The sequence below is a fragment of the Heptranchias perlo genome, chromosome 21 (assembly GCF_035084215.1).
Source record: "Heptranchias perlo isolate sHepPer1 chromosome 21, sHepPer1.hap1, whole genome shotgun sequence".
NCBI classification, from domain to species: domain Eukaryota; kingdom Metazoa; phylum Chordata; class Chondrichthyes; order Hexanchiformes; family Hexanchidae; genus Heptranchias; species Heptranchias perlo.
In genome coordinates this window covers 2,383,679-2,409,527 of record NC_090345.1, presented here as the reverse complement: position 1 = coordinate 2,409,527, position 25,849 = coordinate 2,383,679, and the positions used below count along the sequence as shown (strand labels likewise).

The 25,849-nt window shown below is 54.3% G+C and overlaps 1 protein-coding gene across 1 annotated transcript in view; it reads right to left on the bottom strand.

The window, feature by feature from the left end:
- Positions 1–291: 291 nt before the first annotated feature.
- Positions 292–25,849, bottom strand: part of LOC137340372 (inactive pancreatic lipase-related protein 1-like) — a 69,436-nt gene continuing 43,878 nt past the window's right edge. The window contains exons 9-13 of the mRNA XM_068002791.1: positions 5,388–5,506; positions 3,330–3,459; positions 2,147–2,258; positions 891–1,058; positions 292–477 (exon numbers count right to left, since the gene is read on the bottom strand). Coding sequence (XP_067858892.1) covers positions 408–477; positions 891–1,058; positions 2,147–2,258; positions 3,330–3,459; positions 5,388–5,506 — 599 coding nt within the window. The 3' untranslated portion in view covers positions 292–407. The remainder of the gene's footprint in view (positions 478–890; positions 1,059–2,146; positions 2,259–3,329; positions 3,460–5,387; positions 5,507–25,849) is intronic.

Below are 25,849 nucleotides of genomic sequence, written 5' to 3'. Positions count from 1 at the left end.
CGTTTTCTGCCATTTGCATTTCTATCGAAAAATGGAATGAGTCAATGAACAAGCAGATTCTTTATTTGTTTGTTACAGCAGCCCTGATCCAAGCTGGTGAAGATGACTGAAGATTGAGTCAGCCTCCGTTAAGTGGAATTCTCCCTGTGTCTGCACTGGGTCACCTCGGAGTAGCCAATTCCTGGATATTAGTGGTCCCCAAGCACAGACCGGGGTAAACCACCCCCCTTGCGGAAGTGATGCTCCTTATTACCCCCCCACCCCCCTCCCCCAGATTACCAATTTTCCACATCTGTCCCCAGAAGCATTCTGGTTGGAACTCTGGGAATTTGAGTGCAGATTTTGATCCTCTGACCAATAGCTCTTCAGTCGAGTCCCAGTAGATCAATGTGGCTTGGATCAGTTTCCTAGTTGGCGCAGGGAGTGAGAGTTTGCAGGGTCTTCTCTCTAACGGTCTGGTCCCCACAAAACTGGAAGCTGTGAGAGGGAGAAAACAGAGCAGGGATTGGAGCGTTCTTGTGACTGCGTCTTGTGACTGAGAATGTCTAGGCTAGGATTCAGGAAGTAAGTTCACATGAGGAATTCCCCAAAGCCCGTTTGATCCCAGCCTTCCAGAACACCAACCCCAGTACAGACAGCAGGACCATCTGAAGCACAGCACCACTGACAGTGCAGCATTCTCTCTCTCTCTCTCTCCTGGTGGCCCAGATTATGTGCTAAAGTCAGGGTTCAGCCTCTGAATCAGAGGTTACCAAACTGAGCCGTGCTCCACTTCCTCCGAGACTGAAACTATCCTTTCCCCCCCCCACTCCCCTCACATCATTCCCATCACAACCTCCCTTCACAGACAATCCAAAGACAGAAAGCAGCTCTTGATCTTCTTCACTAACCTGGTGTGGTCATTCCCTCGCTCCAGGGTGATGGTCGCAGCTCCGAGCCGAGGGTGAAATACATTTACCACATTGTTGTCCCACAGAAACTTCACACTGGTGACTTCCCCCAAGTCTAACTCTGCGTCAATAAAAGCAGAGTATGTCCTTCCCGGGCGGAGTTTAGCTCTAGATAAAGAAAAAGGAAAGTTAGCACAAGGGTACAGCAGGCAATTAGGAAGGCAAATGGCATGTTGGCCTTTATTGCAAGGGGGTTGGAGTACAAGAGTAAGGGAGTTTTACTACAATTGTACAGGGCTTTGGTGAGACCTCACCTGGAGTACTGTGTACAGCTTTGGTCTCCTTATCTAAGGAAGGATATACTTGCCTTAGAGACGGTGCAATGAAGGTTCACTAGATTAATTCCTGGGATGAGAGGGTTGTCCTATGAGGAGAGATTGAGTAGAATGGGCCTATACTCTCTGGAGTTTAGAAGAATGAGAGGTGATCTCATTGAAACATATAAGATTCTGAGGGGGCTTGACAGGGTAGATGCTGAGAGGTTGTTTCCCCTGGCTGGAGAGTCTGGAACTAGGGGGCATAGACTCAGGACAAGGGGTCAGACATTTAAGACTGAGATGAGGAGGAATTTCTTCACTCAGAGGGTTGTGAATCTTTGGAATTCTCTACCCCAGAGGGCTGTGGATGCTCAGTCGGTGAGTATATTCAAGACTGAGATCGATAGATTTTTGGACTCGAGGGGAATCAAGGGATATGGGGAATCGGGCGGGAAAGTGGAGTTGAGGTCAAAGATCAGCCATGATCTGATTGAATGGCGGAGCAGGCTCGAGGGGCCGAGTGGCCTACTCCTGCTCCTATTTCTTATGTTCTTATGAAAGGATTCCCCTATTTAATTCACCACTTTTATTTTAACCCAGGCCTCCGAGGTGAAAGGTCAGTGTCTGACCCAGTGAACTGCCCAGTTCCTCGGCAAATGGATCGAGCTCCACTCGTGCCCAATGCGGCAACACGGCCCACATCAGCATAAAATATTATAATAAAGGGATCAAACTACATAATAAAAAGGTGAAATATTTCAATTAAGGGGTTGAATATTTTAACAAAAGTTGTAATGTTGTAATAAAGCACTGAATTACTTAATAAAGGGACAGAATATTTTAATAAAGGGACTGAATATTTAGATAATAGAGATGAATATGTTAATAAAGTGATGTTATAATAAAGGTGTTGAACTTGTGAACGCTGCAGTGCCTCACTTTGTGATCTCGTGCTGCCGTGTGTTCCCCTTGGTTCCATATAAGGCGATGTTCAAGACTCCGGACACAGAATGGGAGCCAGCGAGTTTTACGGACACACGATATCGCCAAACTGTGGGGCAAGAAAGGTGAGAAAGGAGTTTGTGAGTTGGTCAAAAAAAGAATTAAAAAGTCTAATGGAATGTTGGCCTTTATCTCAAAGGGGGCTGGAATACACAGGGGTGGAAGTTATATTACAGTTTATATAAAGCTCTGGTCAGACCCCCGTCCGGAGAGACTGTGTTCAGTTCTGGGCACCGCACCTCAGGAAGGATATATTGGCCTTGGAGGGGGCGCAGCGCAGATTCACCAGAATGATACCGGGGCTAAAAGGATTAAATTATGAGGACAGGTCGCACAGACTAGGCTTGTATTCCCTCGAGTATCGAAGATTAAGGGGTGATCTAATCGAGGTGTTTAAGATGATTAAAGGATTTGATAGGGTAGATATAGAGAAACTATTTCCTCTGGTGGGGGGAGTCCAGAACAAGGGGGCAGAACCTTAAAATCAGAGTCAGGCCGTTCAGGGGTGATGTCAGGAAGCACTTCTTCACACAAAGGGGAGTGGGAATCTGGAACTCTCTTCCCCAGAAAGTTGTTGAGGCCAGGGGTCAATTGAAAAATTCAAAACTGAGATTGATCGATTTTCGTTGGGTGAGGGGATTAAGCGATAGGGAACCAAGGCAGGTAAATGGAGTTAAGGTACAGATTAGCCATGATCCAATTGAATGGAGGAACAGGCTTGAGGGGCTGAATGGCCTCCTCCTGTTTCTATGTTCATAGCGATAGAGCTGGGGGTGGTTGCCATGTTGGGATAGTTGTGTTGTTGGGATGTTGTGGCAGATTTTAGACATTGATGTGTTGAGTTGGATGTGAGATTTGTTGGGGCTGCTCTGGGATCTGCGCTTTTTGAGATCAGAATCCTTTCAGCAGAAAGTTTAATCCAAGGCCCATTTTACTTCTTTTGACTGTACCCTGCACATTGGCCCAATCACTCTTGTGTCTCTCTGGTCCCTCGTCTTATGATCTGTCCCACAAGACGTCCAGGGAAAAGGGTCAGATTTACTCACTCCATCCACACTGAAAGTCAGGCAGGACTGAGTGTGAAGATCGACAGAGCTTCCCGGGCCAGCTCACCACTCACGTGCAAAGGGGCTGGATTCTCCAGTGTTGAGGTAGAACCTCTGATGCAGAAACCCAGCTGGTACTCGATACGTCCCAATGTTGTATCCCATGGTTGGACACCCATCAGACGGACACGCAAAACATTCCCCCTGGGTCAAAACACAATTCTTCGTTAGTCAGCATTGTCAAATCACCATCACTCCTGTCGGCAAATTTGATGGGGATTTTTCCTTGGGCCTGATGTGCAGAAAACTTCCCCCATTCTTAAACGTCTCTGGCCTAGAAATTCCTTTAGGCCAATTGGTGCACGGAACAATCCCAGCGTCCAATGACGGAGGCCCGAGGAGTGCCACAATTGGGAGGAGCTGCCGGGGACTGTTCCCCCACCCCCACAGGCAGCTCCCCCCGAGGGAAGGGTTCAATTACAGCCGCCTGACTCACGGACAGGGGCCCACAGGCCATTCCCTCAATTTTAACTGAACAGTTTTTCTGTATTAGGTAGAAACACGGGTGTGGTCATTCAGCCTCTCGTGCCTGTTCGGCCGCACAATCAAGTACATCACCGAGTGTCCCAAGTAGAATGGAGGGTAGTGCAGGATAGTGCAGGGTAGTGCAGGATAGTGCAGGGTAGTGCAGGATAGTGCAGGATAGTGCAGGGTAGTGCAGGATAGTGCAGGATAGTGCAGGGTAGTGCAGGATAGTGCAGGGTAGTGCAGGATAGTGCAGGATAGTGCAGGGTATTGCAGGATAGTGCAGGGTAGTGCAGGATAGTGCAGGGTAGTGCAGGGTAGTGCAGGATAGTGCAGGGTAGTGCAGGATAGTGCAGGGTATTGCAGGATAGTGCAGGGTATTGCAGGATAGTGCAGGGTAGTGCAGGGTAGTGCAGGATAGTGCAGGGTAGTGCAGGATAGTGCAGGGTAGTGCAGGATAGTGCAGGGTATTGCAGGGTATTGCAGGATAGTGCAGGGTATTGCAGGATAGTGCAGGGTAGTGCAGGGTAGTGCAGGATAGTGCAGGGTAGTGCAGGATAGTGCAGGGTAGTGCAGGATAGTGCAGGGTATTGCAGGATAGTGCAGGGTAGTGCAGGATAGTGCAGGGTATTGCAGGATAGTGCAGGGTAGTGCAGGATAGTGCAGGGTAGTGCAGGGTGGATGTGTTCCAAGCACCGAGTGGGATTGGAAACATTTCAAATTGTGCTGAACCGGGTCAAAGTTTTTGGACACAGTTTTGTATTGTGAAGTATTTGAAAGCTCACTGGCACCACCTCGTGGCAGCGAGGAGGCTTGCAGTCTGAAACTTGCTCAATGCTGAATGATGAAGAAGCAGACTCTGTATATGTTAAAGTATCAGAAACAGGGAGGCTTTACTCTGTATCTAACCCTGTACCTGCTCTGGGAGTGTTTGATGGGACAGTGTAGAGGGAGCTTTACTCTGTATCTAACCCTGTACCTGCCCTGGGAGTGTTTGATGGGACAGTGTAGAGGGAGCTTTACTCTGTATCTAACCCTGTACCTGCCCTGGGAGTGTTTGATGGGACAGTGTAGAGGGAGCTTTACTCTGTATCTAACCCGTGCTGTACCTGCCCTGGGAGTGTTTGATGGGACAGTGTAGAGGGAGCTTTACTCTGTATCTAACCCGTGCTGTACCTGCCCCTGGGAGTGTTTGATGGGACAGTGTAGAGGGAGCTTTACTCTGTATCTAACCCCGTACTGTACCTGCCCTGGGAGTGTTTGATGGGACAGTGTAGAGGGAGCTTTACTCTGTATCTAACCCGTGCTGTACCTGCCCTGGGAGTGTTTGATGGGACAGTGTAGAGGGAGCTTTACTCTGTATCTAACCCGTGCTGTACCTGCCCTGGGAGTGTTTGATTTTTGTACTGTTACCCCCTCTTGATAGTTTCATGAGCACAAAGAAAGACTGCAACCAAATTTAATGTAAACAGTAATTCTGAATCCCATTGTGTGGGCTCGTGTCTAATGGTGAGGGTCTATCTGTGGTTCCTGGATATTTTATTCGATCAATGGACGCTGCGACGGGTACAGATGTGGCCGGAGTGCATTGCTCATGTTGTACTTACTGCCTTAAACTCTTTGTCACTGCCACAGGGATAGGCCACAAAACCATCCGGTGACTTTAAACTCTCCGAAAAATATTTAACCGCACGGAAATGGTTGCAGAAGAGAAAGTTCTTTGTACCTGTGGGAAGCAAAGTAAAATTTCCATTTCTGTTTCATATTTAATCAGGTGTGACTTTAATCGACCAAGAGGATGGTTTGATCTCGGGTCCTGTTGGCAAGGCGACAGCGAGATAGAAATGAGAAAGAGAATCAGAGGCTTCCTTGCCTCGTGAAGGAGCGGGAGGGAGTATTTCACCCTGCTTAAAGGGGACAGTAAACTTTACAAAGGCTGGACCAGCCTTCGAGAAAGTTCAGTCATCATCACCTGGTAAACTTGGGTTTCATTCCCCGGTTAATGGTGATCGATCGAGGGGTTTAAAACGATGTCGATTTTTCATGTTTTCGCAACTCTCCCCTCAGAGAATAGTGTGAAGTAGTGAGAGGATTCACAGGCTGATTAACAGTCTGACAGGCCGTGACGTGGACACTCCTCCATAACCCCCTTTATACCAGTCGGGGGGTTGGTCCTATCCGGGGGGAGGGTTTTCGGGGCTCCCACAACCCATAAAATGAGGGGGGGCCACCCACACCCATCGGACACGAGAATCCCGCTGGACGTCAACCTGGGATTCAGAGCCGGAGCCGGGACTGTCTGGAGCTCTGGTCTCCGCTCCCCGGGACTGTCTGGAGCTCCGGTCTCCGCTCCCCGGGACTGTCTGGAGCTCCGGTCTCCGCTCCCCGGGACTGTCTGGAGCTCCGGTCTCCACTCCCCGGGACTGTCTGGAGCTCCGGTCTCTGCTCCCCGGGACTGTCTGGAGCTCCGGTCTCCACTCCCCGGGACAGTCTGGAGCTCCGGTCTCCACTCCCCGGGACAGTCTGGAGCTCTGGTCTCCGCTCCCCGGGACTGTCTGGAGCTCCGGTCTCCGCTCCCCGGGACTGTCTGGAGCTCCGGTCTCCACTCCCCGGGACAGTCTGGAGCTCTGGTCTCCGCTCCCCGGGACTGTCTGGAGCTCCGGTCTCCGCTCCCCGGGACTGTCTGGAGCTCCTGTCTCCACTCCCCGGGACAGTCTGGAGCTCCTGTCTCCGCTCCCCGGGACTGTCTGGTCTCCGGTCTCTGCTCCCCGGGACTGTCTGGAGCTCCGGTCTCTGCTCCCCGGGACTGTCTGGAGCTCCTGTCTCCACTCCCCGGGACAGTCTGGAGCTCCTGTCTCCGCTCCCCGGGACTGTCTGGAGCTCCGGTCTCTGCTCCCCGGGACTGTCTGGAGCTCCGGCCTCCACTCCCCGGGACTGTCTGGGGCTCCGGTCTCCGCTCCCCGGGACTGTCTGGAGCTCCGGTCTCCACTCCCCGGGAGTGTCTGGAGTGAGGGTTCGAATCCTGCTCCTTCTGACTCAGAGATAAGCCCTAATTTTTCCTTTTACTCGTTTGTACCTGGCTCACTTTGTTCTACTGTCACCGTTTATTTTGTAGCTGAACGAGCCCCAGTGTTGTGGGATTATCTCAACTTTCAAAAGGCTGTTTGATAAAGTTCCACGTGAAAGGCGGCTGGTGAAACTGGGGATTCCGGGAAAACCATGGGAATGGATAAGAAACTATAGAGACACCCACACCATCCCACTCCCTATAGAATCACCGGACACCGTCCCACTCCCTATAGAAACACCGGACACCATCCCACTCCCTATAGAAACACCGGACACCGTCCCACTCCCTATAGAAACACCGGACACCATCCCACTCCCTATAGAAACACCGGACACCATCGAACTCCCGAAAGAAACACCGGACACCGTCCCACTCCCTATAGAAACACCGGACACCATCCCACTCCCTATAGAAACACCGGACACCGTCCCACTCCCTATAGAAACACCGGACACCATCCCACTCCCTATAGAAACACCGGACACCATCCCACTCCCTATAGAAACACCGGACACCATCCCACTCCCTATAGAAACACCGGACACCATCCCACTCCCTATAGAAACACCGGACACCGTCCCATTCCCTATAGAAACACCGGACACCGTCCCACTCCCTATAGAAACACCGGACACCATCCCACTCCCTATAGAAACACCGGACACCATCCCACTCCCTATAGAAACACCGGACACCATCCCACTCCCTATAGAGACACCGGACACCATCCCACTCCCGAAAGAGACACCGGACACCATCCCACTCCCTATAGAAACACCGGACACCATCCCACTCCCTATAGAAACACCGGACACCATCCCACTCCCTATAGAAACACCGGACACCATCCCACTCCCTATAGAAACACCGGACACCATCCCACTCCCTATAGAGACACCGGACACCATCCCACTCCCTATAGAATCACCGGACACCATCCCACTCCCTATAGAAACACCGGACACCATCCCACTCCCTATAGAAACACCGGACACCGTCCCACTCCCTATAGAGACACCGGACACCATCCCACTCCCTATAGAAACACCGGACACCATCCCACTCCCTATAGAGACACCGGACACCATCCCACTCCCTATAGAAACACCGGACACCATCCCACTCCCTATAGAAACACCGGACACCATCCCACTCCCTATAGAAACACCGGACACCGTCCCACTCCCTATAGAGACACCGGACACCATCCCACTCCCTATAGAGACACCGGACACCATCCCACTCCCGAAAGAGACACCGGACACCATCCCACTCCCTATAGAAACACCGGACACCATCCCACTCCCTATAGAATCACCGGACACCATCCCACTCCCTATAGAATCACCGGACACCATCCCACTCCCTATAGAAACACCGGACACCATCCCACTCCCTATAGAAACACCGGACACCGTCCCACTCCCTATAGAGACACCGGACACCATCCCACTCCCTATAGAAACACCGGACACCATCCCACTCCCTATAGAGACACCGGACACCATCCCACTCCCTATAGAAACACCGGACACCATCCCACTCCCTATAGAAACACCGGACACCATCCCACTCCCTATAGAAACACCGGACACCGTCCCACTCCCTATAGAAACACCGGACACCATCCCACTCCCTATAGAAACACCGGACACCATCCCACTCCCTATAGAAACACCGGACACCGTCCCACTCCCTATAGAAACACCGGACACCATCCCACTCCCTATAGAGACACCGGACACCATCCCACTCCCTATAGAAACACCGGACACCATCCCACTCCCTATAGAAACACCGGACACCGTCCCACTCCCTATAGAAACACCGGACACCATCCCACTCCCTATAGAGACACGGGACACCATCCCACTCCCTATAGAAACACAGGACACCATCCCACTCCCTATAGAGACACCGGACACCGTCCCACTCCCTATAGAAACACCGGACACCATCCCACTCCCTATAGAAACACCGGACACCGTCCCACTCCCTATAGAGACACCGGACACCGTCCCACTCCCTATAGAGACACCGGACACCATCCCACTCCCCATAGAAACACCGGACACCGTCCCACTCCCTATAGAGACACCGGACACCGTCCCACTCCCTATAGAGACACCGGACACCATCCCACTCCCTATAGAGACACCGGACACCATCCCACTCCCCATAGAAACACCGGACACCATCCCACTCCCTATAGAATCACCGGACACCATCCCACTCCCTATAGAATCACCGGACACCATCCCACTCCCTATAGAAACACCGGACACCATCCCACTCCCTATAGAGACACCGGACACCATCCCACTCCCTATAGAGACACCGGACACCGTCCCACTCCCTATAGAGACACCGGACACCATCCCACTCCCTATAGAAACACCGGACACCATCCCACTCCCTATAGAGACACCGGACACCGTCCCACTCCCTATAGAGACACCGGACACCATCCCACTCCCTATAGAAACACCGGACACCGTCCCACTCCCTATAGAAACACCGGACACCATCCCACTCCCTATAGAAACACCGGACACCATCCCACTCCCTATAGAGACACCGGACACCATCCCACTCCCTATAGAAACACCGGACACCGTCCCACTCCCTATAGAATCACCGGACACCATCCCACTCCCTATAGAATCACCGGACACCGTCCCACTCCCTATAGAAACACCGGACGCCGTCCCACTCCCTATAGAAACACCGGACACCATCCCACTCCCTATAGAAACACCGGACACCATCCCACTCCCTATAGAGACACCGGACACCATCCCACTCCCTATAGAAACACCGGACACCGTCCCACTCCCTATAGAAACACCGGACACCGTCCCACTCCCTATAGAATCACCGGACACCATCCCACTCCCTATAGAATCACCGGACACCGTCCCACTCCCTGTAGAAACACCGGACACCGTCCCACTCCCTATAGAATCACCGGACACCATCCCACTCCCTATAGAATCACCGGACACCATCCCACTCCCTATAGAAACACCGGACACCATCCCACTCCCTATAGAATCACCGGACACCATCCCACTCCCTATAGAAACACCGGACACCGTCCCACTCCCTATAGAATCACCGGACACCATCCCACTCCCTATAGAATCACCGGACACCATCCCACTCCCTATAGAAACACCGGACACCATCCCACTCCCTATAGAATCACCGGACACCATCCCACTCCCTATAGAAACACCGGACACCATCCCACTCCCTGTAGAATCACCGGACACCATCCCACTCCCTATAGAGACACCGGACACCATCCCACTCCCTATAGAGACACCGGACACCATCCCACTCCCTGTAGAATCACCGGACACCATCCCACTCCCTATAGAGACACCGGACACCGTCCCACTCCCTATAGAAACACCGGACACCATCCCACTCCCTATAGAATCACCGGACACCATCCCACTCCCTATAGAGACACCGGACACCATCCCACTCCCTATAGAGACACCGGACACCATCCCACTCCCTATAGAATCACCGGACACCATCCCACTCCCTATAGAGACACCGGACACCATCCCACTCCCTATAGAGACACCGGACACCGTCCCACTCCCTATAGAGACACCGGACACCGTCCCACTCCCTATAGAGACACCGGACACCGTCCCACTCCCTATAGAAACACCGGACACCGTCCCACTCCCTATAGAAACACCGGACACCGTCCCACTCCCTATAGAGACACCGGACACCATCCCACTCCCTATAGAAACACCGGACACCATCCCACTCCCTATAGAGACACCGGACACCATCCCACTCCCTATAGAAACACCGGACACCGTCCCACTCCCTATAGAAACACCGGACACCATCCCAATCCCTATAGAAACACCGGACACCATCCCACTCCCTATAGAGACACCGGACACCATCCCACTCCCTATAGAAACACCGGACACCGTCCCACTCCCGAAAGAATCACCGGACACCATCCCACTCCCTATAGAATCACCGGACACCGTCCCACTCCCTATAGAAACACCGGACACCGTCCCACTCCCTATAGAAACACCGGACACCATCCCACTCCCTATAGAAACACCGGACACCATCCCACTCCCTATAGAGACACCGGACACAATCCCACTCCCTATAGAAACACCGGACACCGTCCCACTCCCTATAGAAACACCGGACACCGTCCCACTCCCTATAGAATCACCGGACACCATCCCACTCCCTATAGACTCACCGGACACCGTCCCACTCCCTGTAGAAACACCGGACACCGTCCCACTCCCTATAGAAACACCGGACACCATCCCACTCCCTATAGAATCACCGGACACCATCCCACTCCCTATAGAGACACCGGACACCATCCCACTCCCTATAGAGACACCGGACACCATCCCACTCCCTATAGAAACACCGGACAACGTCCCACTCCCTATAGAGACACCGGACACCATCCCACTCCCTATAGAAACACCGGACACCATCCCACTCCCTATAGAAACACCGGACACCATCCCACTCCCTATAGAAACACCGGACACCATCCCACTCCCTATAGAGACACCGGACACCATCCCACTCCCTATAGAAACACCGGACACCATCCCACTCCCTATAGAAACACCGGGCACCATCCCACTCCCTATAGAGACACCGGACACCATCCCACTCCCAATAGAAACACCGGACACCATCCCACTCCCTGTAGAAACACCGGACACCGTCCCACTCCCTATAGAAACACCGGACACCATCCCACTCCCTGTAGAAACACCGGACACCATCCCACTCCCTGTAGAAACACCGGACACCATCCCACTCCCTGTAGAAACACCGGACACCATCCCACTCCCTATAGAAACACCGGACACCATCCCACTCCCTATAGAATCACCGGACACCATCCCACTCCCTATAGAGACACCGGACACCATCCCACTCCCTATAGAAACACCGGACACCATCCCACTCCCTATAGAAACACCGGACACCATCCCACTCCCTTTAGAGACACCGGACACCGTCCCACTCCCTATAGAGACACCGGACACCATCCCACTCCCTATAGAAACACCGGACACCATCCCACTCCCTATAGAATCACCGGACACCATCCCACTCCCTGTAGAGACACCGGACACCATCCCACTCCCTATAGAAACACCGGACACCATCCCACTCCCTATAGAATCACCGGACACCATCCCACTCCCTATAGAGACACCGGACACCATCCCACTCCCTATAGAATCACCGGACACCATCCCACTCCCTATAGAGACACCGGACACCATCCCACTCCCTATAGAATCACCGGACACCGTCCCACTCCCTGTAGAGACACCGGACACCATCCCACTCCCTATAGAATCACCGGACACCATCCCACTCCCTATAGAATCACCGGACACCGTCCCACTCCCTATAGAGACACCGGACACCATCCCACTCCCTATAGAATCACCGGACACCATCCCACTCCCTATAGAAACACCGGACACCGTCCCACTCCCTATAGAAACACCGGACACCGTCCCACTCCCTATAGAATCACCGGACACCATCCCACTCCCTATAGAAACACCGGACACCGTCCCACTCCCTATAGAAACACCGGACACCGTCCCACTCCCTATAGAAACACCGGACACCGTCCCACTCCCTATAGAATCACCGGACACCGTCCCACTCCCTATAGAGACACCGGACACCATCCCACTCCCTATAGAAACACCGGACACCGTCCCACTCCCTATAGAAACACCGGACACCATCCCACTCCCTATAGAAACACCGGACACCGTCCCACTCCCTATAGAATCACCGGACACCATCCCACTCCCTATAGAAACACCGGACACCATCCCACTCCCTATAGAGACACCGGACACCATCCCACTCCCTATAGAGACACCGGACACCATCCCACTCCCTATAGAAACACCGGACACCGTCCCACTCCCTATAGAAACACCGGACACCGTCCCACTCCCTATAGAAACACCGGACACCATCCCACTCCCTATAGAGACACCGGACACCATCCCACTCCCTATAGAAACACCGGACACCGTCCCACTCCCTATAGAAACACCGGACACCATCCCACTCCCGATAGAAACACCGGACACCATCCCACTCCCTATAGAGACACCGGACACCATCCCACTCCCTGTAGAGACACCGGACACCATCCCACTCCCTATAGAAACACCGGACACCATCCCACTCCCTATAGAAACACCGGACACCGTCCCACTCCCTATAGAATCACCGGACACCATCCCACTCCCTATAGAAACACCGGACACCATCCCACTCCCTATAGAAACACCGGACACCATCCCACTCCCTATAGAGACACCGGACACCGTCCCACTCCCTATAGAAACACCGGACACCATCCCACTCCCTATAGAAACACCGGACACCATCCCACTCCCTATAGAGACACCGGACACCGTCCCACTCCCTATAGAAACACCGGACACCATCCCACTCCCTATAGAAACACCGGACACCATCCCACTCCCTATAGAAACACCGGACACCATCCCACTCCCTATAGAAACACCGGACACCATCCCACTCCCTATAGAGACACCGGACACCGTCCCACTCCCTGTAGAAACACCGGACACCATCCCACTCCCTATAGAAACACCGGACACCATCCCACTCCCTATAGAAACACCGGACACCATCCCACTCCCTATAGAAACACCGGACACCATCCCACTCCCTATAGAGACACCGGACACCGTCCCACTCCCTATAGAGACACCGGACACCATCCCACTCCCTATAGAATCACCGGACACCGTCCCACTCCCTATAGAAACACCGGACACCATCCCACTCCCTATAGAGACACCGGACACCATCCCACTCCCTGTAGAAACACCGGACACCGTCCCACTCCCTATAGAGACACCGGACACCGTCCCACTCCCTATAGAGACACCGGACACCGTCCCACTCCCTATAGAATCACCGGACACCATCCCACTCCTATAGAAACACCGGACACCATCCCACTCCCTATAGAGACATCGGACACCGTCCCACTCCCTATAGAGACACCGGACACCATCCCACTCCCTATAGAAACACCGGACACCGTCCCACTCCCTATAGAGACACCGGACACCGTCCCACTCCCTATAGAGACACCGGACACCGTCCCACTCCCTATAGAGACACCGGACACCGTCCCACTCCCTATAGAAACACCGGACACCATCCCACTCCCTATAGAAACACCGGACACCAGCCCACTCCCTGTAGAAACACCGGACACCGTCCCACTCCCTATAGAAACACCGGACACCATCCCACTCCCTATAGAAACACCGGACACCGTCCCACTCCCTATAGAGACACCGGACACCATCCCACTCCCTATAGAAACACCGGACACCGTCCCACTCCCTATAGAAACACCGGACACCATCCCACTCCCTATAGAAACACCGGACACCGTCCCACTCCCTATAGAAACACCGGACACCGTCCCACTCCCTATAGAGACACCGGACACCATCCCACTCCCGATAGAAACACCGGACACCGTCCCACTCCCTATAGAGACACCGGACACCATCCCACTCCCTATAGAATCACCGGACACCGTCCCACTCCCGAAAGAGACACCGGACACCATCCCACTCCCTGTAGAATCACCGGACACCATCCCACTCCCTATAGAGACACCGGACACCATCCCACTCCCTATAGAATCACCGGACACCATCCCACTCCCTATAGAATCACCGGACACCGTCCCACTCCCTATAGAGACACCGGACACCATCCCACTCCCTATAGAATCACCGGACACCGTCCCACTCCCTATAGAGACACCGGACACCATCCCACTCCCTATAGAAACACCGGACACCGTCCCACTCCCTATAGAATCACCGGACACCATCCCACTCCCTATAGAATCACCGGACACCGTCCCACTCCCTACAGAGACACCGGACACCATCCCACTCCCTATAGAATCACCGGACACCGTCCCACTCCCTATAGAGACACCGGACACCATCCCACTCCCTATAGAAACACCGGACACCGTCCCACTCCCTATAGAAACACCGGACACCATCCCACTCCCTATAGAAACACCGGACACCGTCCCACTCCCTATAGAATCACCGGACACCATCCCACTCCCTATAGAATCACCGGACACCGTCCCACTCCCTATAGAGACACCGGACACCATCCCACTCCCTATAGAATCACCGGACACCGTCCCACTCCCTATAGAGACACCGGACACCATCCCACTCCCTATAGAAACACCGGACACCGTCCCACTCCCTATAGAAACACCGGACACCATCCCACTCCCTATAGAAACACCGGACACCGTCCCACTCCCTATAGAGACACCGGACACCATCCCACTCCCTATAGAATCACCGGACACCGTCCCACTCCCTATAGAGACACCGGACACCATCCCACTCCCTGTAGAAACACCGGACACCGTCCCACTCCCTATAGAATCACCGGACACCATCCCACTCCCTATAGAGACACCGGACACCGTCCCACTCCCTATAGAGACACCGGACACCGTCCCACTCCCTATAGAATCACCGGACACCATCCCACTCCCTATAGAGACACCGGACACCGTCCCACTCCCTATAGAGACACCGGACACCATCCCACTCCCTGTAGAATCACCGGACACCGTCCCACTCCCTATAGAGACACCGGACACCATCCCACTCCCGATCGAATCACCGGACACCATCCCACTCCCTATAGAAACACCGGACACCATCCCACTCCCTATAGAATCACCGGACACCATCCCACTCCCTATAGAATCACCGGACACCATCCCACTCCCTATAGAATCACCGGACACCATCCCACTCCCTATAGAATCACCGGACACCATCCCACTCCCTGTAGAAACACCGGACACCATCCCACTCCCTATAGAATCACCGGACACCGTCCCACTCCCTATAGAAACACCGGACACCGTCCCACTCCCTATAGAATCACCGGACACCGTCCCACTCCCTATAGAGACACCGGACACCATCCCACTCCCTGTAGAAACACCGGACACCATCCCACTCCCTATAGAATCACCGGACACCATCCCACTCCCTATAGAATCACCGGACACCGTCCCACTCCCTATAGAGACACCGGACACCATCCCACTCCCTATAGAATCACCGGACACCGTCCCACTCCCTATAGAAACACCGGACACCGTCCCACTCCCTATAGAGACACCGGACACCGTCCCACTCCCTATAGAAACACCGGACACCGTCCCACTCCCTATAGAAACACCGGACACCGTCCCACTCCCTATAGAAACACCGGACACCGTCCCACTCCCTATAGAATCACCGGACACCATCCCACTCCCTATAGAAACACCGGACACCATCCCACTCCCTGTAGAAACACCGGACACCATCCCACTCCCTATAGAATCACCGGACACCATCCCACTCCCTGTAGAAACACCGGACACCATCCCACTCCTGTAGAAACACCGGACACCGTCCCACTCCCTGTAGAAACACCGGACACCATCCCACTCCCTATAGAGACACCGGACACCGTCCCACTCCCTATAGAAACACCGGACACCATCCCACTCCCTATAGAAACACCGGACACCGTCCCACTCCCTATAGAATCACCGGACACCATCCCACTCCCTATAGAGACACCGGACACCGTCCCACTCCCTATAGAAACACCGGACACCATCCCACTCCCTATAGAGACACCGGACACCATCCCACTCCCTATAGAAACACCGGACACCGTCCCACTCCCTGTAGAGACACCGGACACCATCCCACTCCCTATAGAAACACCGGACACCATCCCACTCCCTATAGAATCACCGGACACCGTCCCACTCCCTATAGAATCACCGGACACCATCCCAATCCCTATAGAAACACCGGACACCATCCCACTCCCTATAGAATCACCGGACACCATCCCACTCCCTATAGAATCACCGGACACCATCCCACTCCCTATAGAATCACCGGACACCATCCCACTCCCTATAGAATCACCGGACACCATCCCACTCCCTATAGAATCACCGGACACCATCCCTCTCCCTATAGAATCACCGGACACCATCCCACTCCCTATAGAATCACCGGACACCATCCCACTCCCTATAGAAACACCGGACACCATCCCACTCCCTATAGAAACACCGGACACCATCCCACTCCCTATAGAATCACCGGACACCATCCCACTCCCTATAGAATCACCGGACACCGTCCCACTCCCTATAGAAACACCGGACACCATCCCACTCCCTATAGAAACACCGGACACCGTCCCACTCCCTATAGAAACACCGGACACCATCCCACTCCCTATAGAGACACCGGACACCGTCCCACTCCCTATAGAGACACCGGACACCATCCCACTCCCTATAGAAACACCGGACACCATCCCACTCCCTATAGAGACACCGGACACCGTCCCACTCCCTATAGAGACACCGGACACCGTCCCACTCCCTATAGAGACACCGGACACCATCCCACTCCCTATAGAAACACCGGACACCATCCCACTCCCTATAGAAACACCGGACACCGTCCCACTCCCTATAGAATCACCGGACACCGTCCCACTCCCTATAGAAACACCGGACACCATCCCACTCCCTATAGAAACACCGGACACCATCCCACTCCCTATAGAATCACCGGACACCGTCCCACTCCCTATAGAAACACCGGACACCGTCCCACTCCCTATAGAAACACCGGACACCATCCCACTCCCTATAGAAACACCGGACACCATCCCACTCCCTATAGAATCACCGGACACCGTCCCACTCCCTATAGAAACACCGGACACCATCCCACTCCCTGTAGAATCACCGGACACCGTCCCACTCCCTATAGAATCACCGGACACCGTCCCACTCCCTATAGAATCACCGGACACCGTCCCACTCCCTATAGAAACACCGGACACCGTCCCACTCCCTATAGAAACACCGGACACCATCCCACTCCCTATAGAAACACCGGACACCGTCCCACTCCCTATAGAATCACCGGACACCATCCCACTCCCTATAGAAACACCGGACACCGTCCCACTCCCTATAGAATCACCGGACACCGTCCCACTCCCTATAGAATCACCGGACACCGTCCCACTCCCTATAGAATCACCGGACACCATCCCACTCCCTGTAGAAACACCGGACACCGTCCCACTCCCTATAGAAACACCGGACACCATCCCACTCCCTATAGAAACACCGGACACCGTCCCACTCCCTATAGAGACACCGGACACCGTCCCACTCCCTATAGAATCACCGGACACCGTCCCACTCCCTATAGAAACACCGGACACCGTCCCACTCCCTATAGAGACACCGGACACCGTCCCACTCCCTATAGAATCACCGGACACCGTCCCACTCCCTATAGAATCACCGGACACCGTCCCACTCCCTATAGAATCACCGGACACCATCCCACTCCCTGTAGAAACACCGGACACCGTCCCACTCCCTATAGAAACACCGGACACCATCCCACTCCCTATAGAAACACCGGACACCGTCCCACTCCCTATAGAGACACCGGACACCGTCCCACTCCCTATAGAATCACCGGACACCATCCCACTCCCTATAGAAACACCGGACACCGTCCCACTCCCTATAGAAACACCGGACACCATCCCACTCCCTATAGAAACACCGGACACCATCCCACTCCCTATAGAAACACCGGACACCATCCCACTCCCTATAGAAACACCGGACACCATCCCACTCCCTATAGAATCACCTGACACCGTCCCACTCCCTATAGAAACACCGGACACCATCCCACTCCCTATAGAAACACCGGACACCATCCCACTCCCTATAGAATCACCGGACACCATCCCACTCCCTATAGAAACACCGGACACCGTCCCACTCCCTATAGAGACACCGGACACCGTCCCACTCCCTATAGAAACACCGGACACCGTCCCACTCCCTATAGAGACACCGGACACCATCCCACTCCCGATAGAGACACCGGACACCATCCCACTCCCTATAGAAACACCGGACACCATCCCACTCCCTATAGAAACACCGGACACCATCCCACTCCCTATAGAAACACCGGACACCATCCCACTCCCTATCGAGACACCGGACACCGTCCCACTCCCTATAGAAACACCGGACACCGTCCCACTCCCTATAGAAACACCGGACACCGTCCCACTCCCTATAGAATCACCGGACACCATCCCACTCCCTATAGAGACACCGGACACCATCCCACTCCCTATAGAAACACCGGACACCATCCCACTCCCTATAGAAACACCGGACACCGTCCCACTCCCTATAGAGACACCGGACACCATCCCACTCCCTATAGAAACACCGGACACCATCCCACTCCCTATAGAGACACCGGACACCGTCCCACTCCCTATAGAAACACCGGACACCGTCCCACTCCCTATAGAAACACCGGACACCATCCCACTCCCTATAGAATCACCGGACACCGTCCCACTCCCTATAGAGACACCGGACACCATCCCACTCCCTATAGAAACACCGGACACCGTCGCACTCCCTATAGAAACACCGGACACCGTCCCACTCCCTATAGAAACACCGGACACCATCCCACTCCCTATAGAAACACCGGACACCATCCCACTCCCTATAGAAACACCGGACACCATCCCACTCCCTATAGAAACACCGGACACCATCCCACTCCCTATAGAAACACCGGACACCATCCCACTCCCTATAGAAACACCGGACACCATCCCACTCCCTATAGAGACACCGGACACCATCCCACTCCCTATAGAAACACCGGACACCATCCCACTCCCTATAGAATCACCGGACACCATCCCACTCCCTATAGAATCACCGGACACCATCCCACTCCCTATAGAATCACCGGACACCGTCCCACTCCCTATAGAAACACCGGACACCATCCCACTCCCTATAGAGACACCGGACACCATCCCACTCCCTATAGAAACACCGGACACCGTCCCACTCCCTATAGAAACACCGGACACCGTCCCACTCCCTATAGAATCACCGGACACCGTCCCACTCCCTATAGAAACACCGGACACCGTCCCACTCCCTGTAGAAACACCGGACACCGTCCCACTCCCTATAGAAACACCGGACACCATCCCACTCCCTAAAGAGACACCGGACACCATCCCACTCCCTGCAGAAACACCGGACACCGTCCCACTCCCTGTAGAAACACCGGACACCGTCCCACTCCCTATAGAATCACCGGACACCGTCCCACTCCCTATAGAATCACCGGACACCGTCCCACTCCCTATAGAAACACCGGACACCATCCCACTCCCTATAGAAACACCGGACACCGTCCCACTCCCTATAGAATCACCGGACACCGTCCCACTCCCTATAGAATCACCGGACACCGTCCCACTCCCTATAGAGACACCGGACACCATCCCACTCCCTATAGAAACACCGGACACCATCCCACTCCCTATAGAAACACCGGACACCATCCCACTCCCTATAGAGACACCGGACACCATCCCACTCCCTATAGAAACACCGGACACCGTCCCACTCCCTATAGAAACACCGGACACCATCCCACTCCCTATAGAAACACCGGACACCGTCCCACTCCCTATAGAAACACCGGACACCATCCCACTCCCTATAGAGACACCGGACACCATCCCACTCCCTGTACAGACACCGGACACCGTCCCACTCCCTATAGAAACACCGGACACCATCCCATTCCCTATAGAGACACCGGACACCGTCCCACTCCCTATAGAAACACCGGACACCGTCCCACTCCCTATAGAATCACCGGACACCGTCCCACTCCCAAGAGACACCGGACACCATCCCACTCCCTATAGAAACACCGGACACCATCCCACTCCCTATAGAAACACCGGACACCATCCCACTCCCTATAGAAACACCGGACACCATCCCACTCCCTATAGAGACACCGGACACCATCCCACTCCCTATAGAAACACCGGACACCATCCCACTCCCTGTAGAAACACCGGACACCGTCCCACTCCCTATAGAAACACCGGACACCATCCCACTCCCTATAGAGACACCGGACACCATCCCACTCCCTATAGAATCACCGGACACCGTCCCACTCCCTATAGAGACACCGGACACCATCCCACTCCCTATAGAAACACCGGACACCGTCCCACTCCCTATAGAATCACCGGACACCATCCCACTCCCTATAGAATCACCGGACACCGTCCCACTCCCTATAGAGACACCGGACACCATCCCACTCCCTATAGAATCACCGGACACCGTCCCACTCCCTATAGAGACACCGGACACCATCCCACTCCCTATAGAAACACCGGACACCGTCCCACTCCCTATAGAAACACCGGACACCATCCCACTCCCTATAGAAACACCGGACACCGTCCCACTCCCTATAGAATCACCGGACACCATCCCACTCCCTATAGAATCACCGGACACCGTCCCACTCCCTATAGAGACACCGGACACCATCCCACTCCCTATAGAATCACCGGAAACCGTCCCACTCCCTATAGAGACACCGGACACCATCCCACTCCCTATAGAAACACCGGACACCGTCCCACTCCCTATAGAAACACCGGACACCATCCCACTCCCTATAGAAACACCGGACACCGTCCCACTCCCTATAGAGACACCGGACACCATCCCACTCCCTATAGAATCACCGGACACCGTCCCACTCCCTATAGAGACACCGGACACCATCCCACTCCCTGTAGAAACACCGGACACCGTCCCACTCCCTATAGAATCACCGGACACCATCCCACTCCCTATAGAGACACCGGACACCGTCCCACTCCCTATAGAGACACCGGACACCGTCCCACTCCCTATAGAATCACCGGACACCATCCCACTCCCTATAGAGACACCGGACACCGTCCCACTCCCTATAGAGACACCGGACACCATCCCACTCCCTGTAGAATCACCGGACACCGTCCCACTCCCTATAGAGACACCGGACACCATCCCACTCCCGATAGAATCACCGGACACCATCCCACTCCCTATAGAAACACCGGACACCATCCCACTCCCTATAGAATCACCGGACACCATCCCACTCCCTATAGAATCACCGGACACCATCCCACTCCCTATAGAATCACCGGACACCATCCCACTCCCTATAGAATCACCGGACACCATCCCACTCCCTGTAGAAACACCGGACACCATCCCACTCCCTATAGAATCACCGGACACCGTCCCACTCCCTATAGAAACACCGGACACCGTCCCACTCCCTATAGAATCACCGGACACCGTCCCACTCCCTATAGAGACACCGGACACCATCCCACTCCCTGTAGAAACACCGGACACCATCCCACTCCCTATAGAATCACCGGACACCATCCCACTCCCTATAGAATCACCGGACACCGTCCCACTCCCTATAGAGACACCGGACACCATCCCACTCCCTATAGAATCACCGGACACCGTCCCACTCCCTATAGAAACACCGGACACCGTCCCACTCCCTATAGAGACACCGGACACCGTCCCACTCCCTATAGAAACACCGGACACCGTCCCACTCCCTATAGAAACACCGGACACCGTCCCACTCCCTATAGAAACACCGGACACCGTCCCACTCCCTATAGAATCACCGGACACCATCCCACTCCCTATAGAAACACCGGACACCATCCCACTCCCTGTAGAAACACCGGACACCATCCCACTCCCTATAGAATCACCGGACACCATCCCACTCCCTGTAGAAACACCGGACACCATCCCACTCCTGTAGAAACACCGGACACCGTCCCACTCCCTGTAGAAACACCGGACACCATCCCACTCCCTATAGAGACACCGGACACCGTCCCACTCCCTATAGAAACACCGGACACCATCCCACTCCCTATAGAAACACCGGACACCGTCCCACTCCCTATAGAATCACCGGACACCATCCCACTCCCTATAGAGACACCGGACACCGTCCCACTCCCTATAGAAACACCGGACACCATCCCACTCCCTATAGAAACACCGGACACCATCCCACTCCCTATAGAAACACCGGACACCATCCCACTCCCTATAGAAACACCGGACACCGTCCCACTCCCTATAGAAACACCGGACACCATCCCACTCCCTATAGAATCACCGGACACCGTCCCACTCCCTATAGAAACACCGGACACCATCCCACTCCCTGTAGAAACACCGGACACCGTCCCACTCCCTATAGAGACACCGGACACCGTCCCACTCCCTATAGAAACACCGGACACCATCCCACTCCCTGTAGAGACACCGGACACCGTCCCACTCCCTATAGAAACACCGGACACCATCCCACTCCCTATAGAGACACCGGACACCATCCCACTCCCTATAGAAACACCGGACACCGTCCCACTCCCTGTAGAGACACCGGACACCATCCCACTCCCTATAGAAACACCGGACACCATCCCACTCCCTATAGAATCACCGGACACCGTCCCACTCCCTATAGAATCACCGGACACCATCCCAATCCCTATAGAAACACCGGACACCATCTCACTCCCTATAGAATCACCGGACACCATCCCACTCCCTATAGAATCACCGGACACCATCCCACTCCCTATAGAATCACCGGACACCATCCCACTCCCTATAGAATCACCGGACACCATCCCACTCCCTATAGAATCACCGGACACCATCCCACTCCCTATAGAATCACCGGACACCATCCCACTCCCTATAGAATCACCGGACACCATCCCACTCCCTATAGAAACACCGGACACCATCCCACTCCCTATAGAAACACCGGACACCATCCCACTCCCTATAGAATCACCGGACACCATCCCACTCCCTATAGAATCACCGGACACCGTCCCACTCCCTATAGAAACACCGGACACCATCCCACTCCCTATAGAAACACCGGACACCGTCCCACTCCCTATAGAAACACCGGACACCATCCCACTCCCTATAGAGACACCGGACACCGTCCCACTCCCTATAGAGACACCGGACACCATCCCACTCCCTATAGAAACACCGGACACCATCCCACTCCCTATAGAGACACCGGACACCGTCCCACTCCCTATAGAGACACCGGACACCGTCCCACTCCCTATAGAGACACCGGACACCATCCCACTCCCTATAGAAACACCGGACACCATCCCACTCCCTATAGAAACACCGGACACCGTCCCACTCCCTATAGAATCACCGGACACCGTCCCACTCCCTATAGAAACACCGGACACCATCCCACTCCCTATAGAAACACCGGACACCATCCCACTCCCTATAGAATCACCGGACACCGTCCCACTCCCTATAGAAACACCGGACACCATCCCACTCCCTATAGAAACACCGGACACCATCCCACTCCCTATAGAAACACCGGACACCATCCCACTCCCTATAGAATCACCGGACACCGTCCCACTCCCTATAGAAACACCGGACACCATCCCACTCCCTGTAGAATCACCGGACACCGTCCCACTCCCTATAGAATCACCGGACACCGTCCCACTCCCTATAGAATCACCGGACACCGTCCCACTCCCTATAGAAACACCGGACACCGTCCCACTCCCTATAGAAACACCGGACACCATCCCACTCCCTATAGAAACACCGGACACCGTCCCACTCCCTATAGAATCACCGGACACCATCCCACTCCCTATAGAAACACCGGACACCGTCCCACTCCCTATAGAATCACCGGACACCGTCCCACTCCCTATAGAATCACCGGACACCGTCCCACTCCCTATAGAATCACCGGACACCATCCCACTCCCTGTAGAAACACCGGACACCGTCCCACTCCCTATAGAAACACCGGACACCATCCCACTCCCTATAGAAACACCGGACACCGTCCCACTCCCTATAGAGACACCGGACACCGTCCCACTCCCTATAGAATCACCGGACACCGTCCCACTCCCTATAGAAACACCGGACACCGTCCCACTCCCTATAGAGACACCGGACACCGTCCCACTCCCTATAGAATCACCGGACACCGTCCCACTCCCTATAGAATCACCGGACACCGTCCCACTCCCTATAGAATCACCGGACACCATCCCACTCCCTGTAGAAACACCGGACACCGTCCCACTCCCTATAGAAACACCGGACACCATCCCACTCCCTATAGAAACACCGGACACCGTCCCACTCCCTATAGAGACACCGGACACCGTCCCACTCCCTATAGAATCACCGGACACCATCCCACTCCCTATAGAATCACCGGACACCGTCCCACTCCCTATAGAAACACCGGACACCATCCCACTCCCTATAGAAACACCGGACACCATCCCACTCCCTATAGAAACACCGGACACCATCCCACTCCCTATAGAAACACCGGACACCATCCCACTCCCTATAGAATCACCTGACACCGTCCCACTCCCTATAGAAACACCGGACACCATCCCACTCCCTATAGAAACACCGGACACCATCCCACTCCCTATAGAATCACCGGACACCATCCCACTCCCTATAGAAACACCGGACACTGTCCCACTCCCTATAGAGACACCGGACACCGTCCCACTCCCTATAGAAACACCGGACACCGTCCCACTCCCTATAGAGACACCGGACACCATCCCACTCCCGATAGAGACACCGGACACCATCCCACTCCCTATAGAAACACCGGACACCATCCCACTCCCTATAGAAACACCGGACACCATCCCACTCCCTATAGAAACACCGGACACCATCCCACTCCCTATAGAGACACCGGACACCGTCCCACTCCCTATAGAAACACCGGACACCGTCCCACT